We start from the raw sequence: 11,012 nt of genomic DNA, 5'->3' as shown, positions 1-11,012 counted from the left end.
ATATATATATATATATATATATATATATATATATATATATGTCATAACACCAGGAAGCTTGAAGTTAAGATGTTAACACAACTTCAATAAGAAAAGTCTTATATTTTTACCTTTCTTCATGGATTCTTTTTCCATTCCTTCCTTGTATGTGTACAAGAGTTCATCAACTTCTTTCAGATCTAGGAAGCCTGAGGCATCACTGTCCCACTTCTGAAAGAGGGCTTCCAGGAGAAGTCCCCGGCGGATTCGGGAAGCATTTTGTCTAACCTAGGATGCAAACAGGATATCAAAGCAAAGCAGGCCATCTGTTCATTGTATTAGCAGGCATCCTGCGTTTATTCCCCAGAAAGTACAGTCCTTTAAAAAAAAAACCCAAAAACAGCTTTCCTTTGGGACTGAGCATGATATTAATGGGAAAATGAAGCATTTAATTTTAATCTTCTAAATACCATTTTTCTGTTTTACCTCTAGATAAAAAAAAACAGGTATTCTCTGCATTGGATTAAAACACATTCATTTAGGAAGAGGACTACACTCCTTAAGAAACTTGAATTCATTCCTTTCCACTCCCTTGCTACTTGTTTAGCAATGTGATAAACACATGGGGTGCTCTGCCTGGTTTTTTGGTGGGATGTGTTTTGTAGTGAAGGGGCATGAATGGCAGTGTTCAAACAATGAAAGGCTGTTCAAAAATTCTTTTATATTTAACATTGACTCAACTTGACATTAATTACCTTTTAGATTTTATCCTAGATTAATGATATCAATTAGATAGTAATTTAATATCTAGATAGATTTAATTGCTAAAAGCCAGTGAATATATACCATTTGGGTAAGTGGGGGGAACTGCAATTGAGGCAAAAGGGATATCAACTCTAGAATTAGGTTGAGAGGACTCATAAGGCTGATGAGATTACTGAACATGCCTGGTGAATCTAATTTACATATTTCATATCAGAGCCCATAAATTGTATCAGCTAATGTGTGTGCATTTATCACTCAAGTAAGTTCTTAGGAAATATGTACTTCCTGGATGTAGTGCACCTGAATAAAAATATATATTCAAGCCATAATGATAACCCTAGGTATGTGCATTTGTAAATGCACTCATACAGCAGACAGCACACACATACACACACACACACACACACACAATTTTTGCTCATACACATATCTGCTCCTCAAAATCTCTTCAAGCTTCAGAGGAGGAAAAACAAAGCTATACCATAAACCACCTCCTACCACCAGTAATCATGATATTATTAGGGGAATGGGTGCCCTGGAGTGTGACCTTAGAACATTTGACAATAAAATAAGATATTTAATGGCCATGCTCATTGAAATAAAGTGATTAGTTTGGTTGTAAATTTTTAAAGCAGAGCCACACAAGGAACAACTGAGGTTGAGAGATTTACTTAGAATAGTGACCCCACCTGTTGCATTGATAAACAATATTACTCACCTCTTCTAAGCCACTTATTTTCTCTTCTTCTGTTTCAGCATAGCCCCTCTTAAAAAAGGAGGTGAGGGTCTCACTGACACTCAAGGGGGTATCTTCACCAACAAAAGTCCCAAGGAGTTGTACAAACTGGAGCAGATCGAGGGAAACTCCATTGAAGGCACTCCTACCTCTTACTTCCTTGTAAGACTGGATATTTCTGACACTTGAATGCAGGTCTATCGAGCAGGAAACATATACCAAACAGTAAAGTGAACAATTTGCTCAAATATTAAGGAAAATATATGAATACTTATTGTAATGGGTATCTGCTACTTTTTCTCCTGTCGGGAATCCATGCTCCCTTCATGAGGACAGCATCCTTCTTATTTGACAAAACATCTCTCTCTCATTGTCCGTTTAGATACTAAATCAGATGGTACTGAACCTCCGCCACCATTGCCCCAAGGATGGCCACGTGATATAGGTCTGGCCAAGGATTCATAGATGATAGCAAGATAATCCACTATAGGCCAATGAGAATTAGACCCAGAACTTTTGGGGGATCTATTAGGCAAGAACCACTTTTTTTTTTGTACGACGATTCCTGAACTTGTAAGATGTAGGTTTAGAGATACTCTCATGGACATCTTTGTCACAGTATTGGAAAAAACAACCTAACACTGGAAGTTACACAAAGAAGAACAAGGCTAAGAGGCAGCAAGACAGTGTTCTGCTGCTATCGTTGAGCCCTTGGTTTCGCTGTGCCTAAAGCCAGTTGCAATCTCTACTTGCCAGTTAAATATGTCTGTAAACACCACCACTACAACTTGTCCCCCAAAGAGTCTTGAATATGTTTATCTTGAAGCTCAATGTTATAACATGAAGCATACTTCATAAAATTTCAACCCAGTGACTTGCGTTTGATTTATTCATTAATTTAATTATCCATGCCTTCCATAGGAGATTTGATATAACTTAAAAATGATCACCCATACAGTTTTTTCAAAAAATAAAGCAAAATTGAAATAAAGAAGTCAGACCAGGAGAAAAGCATGAGCTAGCAGGCCACAAGAGCTTGACCAGCGCCATGCATTTTCACTAAAATATGTTGAGGATAGAAAGTTTGTTATTTGACCCAGAGAAAAACATTGCAGATAGGAAAAAAATAAAATTGGTCTAATTAGTTCTACTACTTGTTGATGAAAAGTAAATTGAGAAAATAGCATTGTAGTAAAATGTGAGTACTTGTTGGAACAATCGCTGTTAAGATACATGGTTTATCTCACATCTAAAAGCTACTCTTTGCTCTCTCTGTGGAGTAGATCTTCCTTTATAAGTCTCAGCTAGATTCTCACCTGTCTCACATGTTTGCATGTGGAACTACCAAGGAGAGGAATAACTGGAATGATTTTTGTTGAGTTTTAATGTTTAATATCTTATTCCCTTTGTATACCTGGATCATAGCTTCAAAGCAGTCATAGGGCCATGTAATCATAAAAAACACAAAACTGAATACTAATGAATATACTTTAAAACAGAACATTCATCAATAGCTCATACCTACTACCACCAAAAATATTTACCTTGTGTATGTTTGGATCCATCAGCTCAGGGACAAAATAATGCAAGGATCTCCCTGCTGTTGTGTCTCGGCTAAGTCCAGTTTTTATCATAGGGTACCACAGTAAATTAAATTCATCAACTGAACTTCCCTCTATCCCTCCTAGTTTTGTTGTTAACATGTACCTGCAAATCTGGAGTTAGCATAGATTAAGTTTGCCTGTTCTTCATCTTCATATTTGGCATATTTCGTGTTCCAGTTATAAGTCAAAAGTTCACCTATAAAATACACATTACATAACATAGCCAATTTAACTTAACTTTCACAGTGTTTTTGTTCCAGAGTATTAATGAAAGGAGGGTTAAATGAGTCACCTGACCATGACTTTCCTTCTATTTCTGTGGACTTGGGTTCACAGGACTTGTCTTTCTGAACTTCCTTTTTTGCAGTTTCTAAAAGGCACAAAAGAAAATGCCTATGAGTTGGACATTATATATTCGATTATATATTCTTAAGTTAATGAATGAGAGAAATGCCTTGCATATATTAACACCAAAAAACCTTCTTTCAGGTACTCTCCCATAGATGTTGTGTTATAATCAACCACAATGACATCACTTAATAACTCTAGTTGTTGAGAGGGCTCTGAGACAAAAGTGATTTGTTTCAATCTGGTTGTGGTAGGCGCAGCTCCACGGCCCATGTGGGAATTGAACCAGCAACCTTGGTGTTATGAGCCTGCACTCTAACCACCTGAGCTAACTGGCCTTCCCCAAAAGTGATTTTTTTATACCCCAATCTGGCCATGCAAAATGAGAGCTCCATTTCCTAGCCTCCCTCACCCCTAGGTGTCTCTATCTGCCTGAATACTGAACAATGATAAGTGAAGGGAAGTGATGTGATGTTTATCCCTTCTCCTTTCTCCTTACCTGCTAATCAGAAAGTGGACGTGGTAGTGAGCCGTCTTAGACCATGTGGTTTGAGGAGACACAAGATAGAAGGAGCTTGAGCCACTGCTCATTTCATGGGCCTGAGCTGTCATATAACTTGACTTTGACATGAGAAAATTACTCCTATCTCGTTTAGACATTCTTATTTTGTTTTGTTTTCATGGGATGTTTTTAGACCCTGACATTTTGGATCACTGTTACACATAGTCAAAATGAAGTCCTCACTGATATAACATATGATTGAGTAGTAACTTCACTCATTTTTTATTAAACTGCATTCTTACTATGTAAGGAGAGCCAGACATTAGTAGTTATTTTGTGGAGAAATAAACATAATGATGAAAAAACTGAAAGAAATCAAATTAATTGGTGATAGTGTAGAATCTAGAACACAGGTTACCCATCTCTTAGGAGGTTTAAATAAGAATTTTCTTTGGGACTGTAGACTTTAGAATTAAAGACCAGAACTTTAAGAAAAAAAGTTATGCTTAACTGAGGTCTTAAGTGATATTGAAATGGGCTCTTTAAAAGGTTAGAATTTTTCAAAAAAGGTCATCAATTGGCATAAGCAATTCAGAAGGAAAGTTTTCTGTAGAATAAATATTTGAAATGCAGAGTGTTCTTTCACATATGACTTTCAGAAACTCTTCTAGAACATATATCTTACATGTAACTGAAAAAAGCAAGTTCCATTTTATAGTTGAAATAAAAGTAATTTTCAAAAGTGGTTTCTAATATCAGACACCACATTTAAAACAAAAAGGGCTTCTGGCCGGCCAAGTGGCGCAGTTGGTTGAGAGTTGGCTTGGGAGCGTGGGCTCTGAGCAGCAGAGCCACTGGTTTGGTTTCCACATGGGCCAGTGGCGCTGGGCCCTCTGCACCTGGGATGGTGAGAAACAGCTCAGCCTGGAGCTGGGCTACCGTGGGTGGCCGGCGACGGCGTCGGCTGCAGTGGGACTGCAGTGGGCTGTCCTGTGCTGCAGTGGATGTCTAGCAGCCAGCTTGAGCGGCAGGCGGCCATGAGCCATCGTGAGTGACTGTCCAGTGGCCGGCAACCGATTAACTCAGCCGGGAAGGCCAAAGATTATAGTGTCAACGTGGGCCAATGAAGCGGCATCCTCTACGGCTAGACTGAAGAGCAAGGGCACAGCAACTTGTCTGTTCCCCCTCCCCCGATTCCCCAATGCTGTTCCTTTCCCCCGATTTTCCAATAAAATCTTTTAAAAAAAAGGGCTTCTACTGCTTTTTCAGAGGTCCATTGTAAATTTCTATATGTAACGTTACCAGATTTCTTCCTCACACATGGGCTTCTCATGCAAAGGGAATTCTAGGTAAATTGACAGTGGAGGCTTTCTGGTTTGCATTTAATCGATAGTTCAAGGTCTAGACTCATACTGAGTAGCAAAATATGTCTGACATTTGCATGACCTGATGTGCCGGAAAAGATCCTAATGGAAATGAGTATTTTCTGAAGGCTTTAAAAACCACTCCACAAACCAGGGAGCTAATGTTGTTGCATTATTACCTGAAAGGTGGTCTTTTCCCCTTGAGACTGGATCTTCCCCTTGCAGTTCAGAAGTCACGACTAGTGCCTCTTCATATGCTTGCTCCTGAGTCTGTTCTTCCTGTGGGGGGATTTCAATGTGCTCCAAGGGAGTAGCCTCCCTCGATTTTTCACTTTCTCTTAGGATACTACCTTCCATTGATTGTGAAGCTGAGCCCATGTCCTGTTCTTCTGGAGTTCTGTCTCTGGGTGGTCCTTGTTCTTCAGTTGTTCCTTTGTGTGGTTCTGTTACTGACTCTCTGCGGGATCCTTGCTCTGCAGTTAACCCTTTGTGTGATCCTTTTCGTGGTACTGACTCTCTGCGAAGTCCTTCCACAACTGACCCTCTTTGTGGTCCTTGTTGTATAAGGGACTCCCTGCTTGATCCTTGTTCTGCAGTTGACCCTCTGTGTGTTTCTTGTCCCATCGTTGACTCTTCGCGTTGTCCTTGTGCTGTTATTGATTCGCTGTCAAGTCCTTGTTCTGCAGTAGATTCTATGTGGATTCCTTGTTCTGAAGTTGACATTCTAGGTGGTGAGCCTTGCTCTGTTACTGATTCTCTGTGTTGTTCCTGTTCTCTGGCTGACTCTGTGTCCTGTTCTTGTTCTTCGGTTGAAATTTCGTTTGGTTCTTGTCCTGCTGTTATCTCTCTCTGCTGTTCTGGTGGGCTTAGTGGTGGTGTGGGTTTTCTATGTTTACTATGTTCATGTGGATCTTCTGGATTTTCTAACAATTGACTTTGGGTTTTGTTAGCATGTTTTTCAGGAAGTAATGTATTCATCTCTAAGAGCACTTTGTCAAAGTCTTCATAAATGTGTTTCTGGTCATCCATATCTCCCCAGAGTTCAGGCAAGTCTATCTCTTCAAACTCAATGAATGGCCCTAGTGCAGAAAACAAAATATTTACCTAAATAATGGATCCTAAAATGCAGAGCTAGTAAGTTAATGCAAAACAAGCATTGAGCACAGTGATTATAAAATAGGCCTATTGCTTTAAATAAATATTAGTAACCTTTCCCTGCAGCACAATAAAAAGCAAAAAAGTATCCAAAGGAACTGAAAGATGCTCACTACTGTAAATTAGAAATCATCTCTTTCCTAAAAGGTGTGGTTTTGAAAATGAACAGGGTTCTTCTTTTGCTAGTTGGAGAGTTGCTTAAACTGCCAAGGCAAATAGCATTTATTTTCTACTTTTGGTCCTCCCACAGTAAGGCTAGCATAGGGATGAAGAGGGGGACACACATCTTCCACCTCAAATACCTTTTCAATATCTACAATTTCAAAATAAAAGCAAGTGTCAATCCATGATAATCTTTCACTGGGATATTGTTTTCCCCCCAATATTCATCTTCTCTCCCATCCTTCTTCCCTACCTTCCTTTCTTCTTCATTCCTCAATTCTTTTCCTCCACAACTTATGTGGACACCTGGTTCAGAATTCCAGGGAAAGATTGGATACCATGCCCCAGAATCCCACTGTTAAACAACAACAACAAAACAATCCTGGTGTCCAGGGCTCCAGAGAGTGGGATCATGCCATAAGACTATTCCTCTCTCTGCTAAAACAGTGTTTAAGCTATAAAACTGTAATTCCTACAGTTTGGGGGGAATTCTCTACATACATCACTCACAGATTTTTAAGTATCCAAGTAATACACTTTCACACAGAAATAAAATACTGACATTCTTTGGGAAACCCAAATGGTTTCAATGACTGTCTCTTTAAAAAATAAAAATAAAACCCATATTTCTATGTATTTCGATACTAATATAAAAAAGAGATTCCACTGTATAAGTACAGTAAAAATGTACACATAAAATTGCTTGGGAGAAGGAAACATTTTTCTCAGAAATCTTAGCATTCTAAGTTGGACATTAAAACTGTAATTACCATCACCAACTTAATTTCTAAAACATTCAGGTTGCTACTAAAATACCTTTTCATTTGAATGAATTGAAAATTGAGTTCTAGCTGAGTTCCAATTTGACAACTTTTAGTATTGCACTGTAGTGAAAAATTCATCTCGTTATAATAAAGAGTGAATTTTGTGGGGAATGAACAACTAGATATAGCTATCATGATCTAAGGAAGATGTATGTGAAAAAATTCCACAGGGATAAATGACCTTGTATTATCCTATTAGTGCACTACACCATTCCAGCTTGAGCATACTCCCTCTGAGTGGCACTTACATTGTCTTGGGTTACAGAGTAAACGTCTCAGCATTTCTGAACTTTGGTCATAGAACGTTTCCAGCAAGGCCAATGTCCTCTGCCGATCCAAAAACCCTACCTAAGCAGGAAGTTTGCAATTAGTTGTTACAGAAGATTTGAGATTTTTATGTAGACGAACTATGGCTTACTAAAGCATTTATCGCCACCACCACCACCACCATCATCATATAAATAAAAGCTGTAGAGTCAAAAATCAGGAAAGCTATCTATATCTTGCCTTGAAGCTTATACTCTACTTCCCCATTCTGTGACATGTAAAAATGCCTTGCACTCAATAGATGCTTAACAAATATTTGTTGTTACTGACTTAATTGCTAAATCCAATGTACAAAGTTCAGTTCTTAGCTAATCTGACCTGAGTCTGACATTTGGAACAATTCACTGCTTCTTCCTTGTTCCTTTTTTTTTTTTTTTTGCATTGTTTTTATTTTGAGGAAATTTTTACTTATAGAAAAATAAGAAAATGATAAAACTAACACTTGTGTTCCCAACACCAAGAAATGATGATTGTTAACATTTTGTGTATGTACTTTAAAAATATGTAGCTGATACCATAGTACATGTGTCCTTCTTTAAATTGCTTTTATTTACTCAACACTGAGATTTGATACATGTATGTAAAGAAATAGACTTGACTCCATTTAACTGCTGTAGGGTATTCTATAATATGAAAACATCATAATTAAAAAAAAATCTCTCTTTTGGTGGGCATTTAGATTATTTCCAATATATTGATACCAAAATAGTAAAACAATGGACATCCTTATGTACATGTGTAAACATTTCCCTAGGATAAGTAACTAGAAGGATTGTATACTATGTGCTTTTTCAACTTTAGTATTTCTTGCCAAATTGCTCCACAAAACACCTATGCCAATTTACATTCTTACCATTACTGAATGAGGATATCATTTTTTTCATATTCATCCAATACTTGATATTGTTAGAATTTATCGTTTTTTTCCAATCTGATAAATAAAGCATGTTATCTAATTATTTTAATTTGCATTTCCCTGATTATTAGTGATATTAAATATATTTTTATGTTAATTATGTATTCGAGTTCTCTCATCTATGAATGGCTTTTACCTTTTTTCAGTTGGGAAGAGTTGTCTATTTCTTATTAATTTGTAAATTTTGATAATGATCATCCTGTTATTTATATGACAAATATCCTTTCCCAGTTTATTTCCTTTTTTTGTTTGTTTGGTTTTTTTTGTTTCTTTCTTTCTTTTATTTATTTATTTATTTTTTTATTGTTAGTTTCAGGTGTCCAGTTTATTTTTTATTTTTAATTTAAATTTTGGTGAGTTTAGCCATATCAATTTTTTTATTTTGAGGTAGTCAAATGTGTCAATCACATCCTCTATGGTTTGTGCTTATTAGGAGTATTTTTCAGGAAATATTACCTATATTATCAAAAGGTATGCTCTATGCTTGCTTCTAAAACTTTTAAAATTTTGTTTTCTGCATCTAGGTCTCTGACCATAATATGAGACTTATTTTTCCTCATAAATGAGGCTGAACTCTAATTTTATATTTTTCCTAATATGGAAAGCCAATTGTCCCAATATCGTTTATTCATTAGTCCTTCCCACTGATTTATATTGCTATCCATGTCATACACTAAATTCCTACATTCTCACGGGTCTGAACCCAGGTTCAATAGTCTGTTAGTATAAGTCTATTTTTAAAAGCCAGGGAAATTCTCCCCAACTTGTTCTTCTTTTCATTACTGATTTTGCTATATTTGAACCTTCATTTTTCCATATAATTTTTTAAAAGCTACACCCTTTTTTTTTTTAAGATTTTATTGGGGAATTGGGGGGAGGGTAACAGCATTGGGGATTCGGGGAAGGGAAACACAGGTAGACAAATTGCTGTTTTGTTCTTCAGTCTAGTTGTGGAGGACGTTGCTTCACTGGCCCATGTTGGTATGATCATTGTGCTCTTCCCGGGGGAGGCAATCAGTCACCGGTCATTGGCCGGCTGTTCACAGCGGCTCCTGGTAGCTCACACTGGCTACCAGTTGCTCACTGGCTGGCTGCCAGCCACTCACATAGCTCATGGCAGCCCACTGCAGCCCACTGCAGCCCTGCTGCAGCCTACATTGTCGCCAGCGACTCACAGCAGCCCAGCTCCAGGTCGAACTGTTGTTCATCATCTTAGCTGTAGAGGGTGAGCGTCACTGGCCCTCAATGTGGGATCCAAAATGCAGCCCTGCTGCTCAGAGCTGGTGCTCCCAAGTGAGCGCTTAACCAGCTGAGCCACTCGGCCGGCCCAAGCTAAACCCTTTAAAAAAAAATACAATATACGTGCAGAAAAACATACAAATAATAAGGGTGTGGTTTCATGAGTTACCATAGTATAAACACACTCAGGACCTGTTTCTCAAAGGAAAATGGTTAATTTTAGTAGGGGGTATGATTTTGCTCCAAAACTTGATGGATCTACCCAGTGATCCTACTGTTGCCATAGAATTCCAATTCCTCTCATACACTTCAAATACTGTAGGATCTTCTATGTGAGAAGGCACAAGGAAAAGAAGAGTTTTTGTACTGCGTCCTACGAAGTCTACAAAGCCTGTTCTTGTTCTGGGACCCGCTCTGGCTGCCGATGGCTCCATTAATGCATAAAAGCAGCACATGCAAGTAAAGGTTGTTTCTAAAATGTAAAAAGATCCAATAAGCATTGTGCCTCTTTTTCTTTCTTTCTTTCTTTTAAAGTTTTTATTGGGGAAGGGAACAGTGTTGGGGAATTTGGGGAAGGGGAACATTGTGTTTTTCCAGGACCCATCACTTCCAAGTCAAGTTGTTGTCCTTCAATCTTAGTTGTGGAGGGCACAAGCTCAGCTCCAAGTTCCAGCCGCCACTTTCAATCTAGTTGTGGGGGGGAATGGGTCAGCCCGCCATCCCATGAGGGAGTCGAACTGGCAACCTTGTTGTTAAGAGCATGCACTCTCACCTGCTGAGCCATCCAGCCGGGCCTGTGCTTCTTTCTTAATGGTAGGTGGTTCAAGGTACAGCCATTTGCCTTGTGCTTGAGATACACTGTGATACTTCAGGCTACTTGACTGCTAAACATTTACCAATGTAGTAAACCTTGAATTTTTATGGGGTTGGTTTTTTTAAAGATTTTTATTGGGGAATTGGAGGGTTGGGAACAGTGCTGGGGAATTGGGGGAAGAGGAACAGACAAGTTGCTGTCATTTTGTTCTTCAGTCTAGTTGTGGAGGACGTTGCTTCACTGGCCCAAGTTGGCACCATCATTGCGCTCTTCCCGG

General features: G+C 38.4%; 1 protein-coding gene across 1 annotated transcript in view; it reads right to left on the bottom strand.

Annotated features, from left to right (window-relative positions):
- Positions 1-11,012, bottom strand: part of EFCAB5 (EF-hand calcium binding domain 5) — a 114,158-nt gene that overhangs the window by 40,969 nt on the left and 62,177 nt on the right. Inside the window, exons 10-15 of the mRNA XM_019650418.1 lie at positions 7,688-7,787; positions 5,478-6,377; positions 3,377-3,454; positions 3,188-3,280; positions 1,463-1,677; positions 111-267 (exon numbers count right to left, since the gene is read on the bottom strand). Of these exons, the coding sequence (XP_019505963.1) occupies positions 111-267; positions 1,463-1,677; positions 3,188-3,280; positions 3,377-3,454; positions 5,478-6,377; positions 7,688-7,787 (1,543 nt within the window). The remainder of the gene's footprint in view (positions 1-110; positions 268-1,462; positions 1,678-3,187; positions 3,281-3,376; positions 3,455-5,477; positions 6,378-7,687; positions 7,788-11,012) is intronic.

This window comes from Hipposideros armiger, unplaced genomic scaffold (genome assembly GCF_001890085.2).
Source record: "Hipposideros armiger isolate ML-2016 unplaced genomic scaffold, ASM189008v1 scaffold_141, whole genome shotgun sequence".
Classification (NCBI taxonomy): domain Eukaryota; kingdom Metazoa; phylum Chordata; class Mammalia; order Chiroptera; family Hipposideridae; genus Hipposideros; species Hipposideros armiger.
The sequence above is the reverse complement of the archived record's forward strand: the minus strand, read 5'-3'. Positions and strand labels throughout refer to the sequence as shown.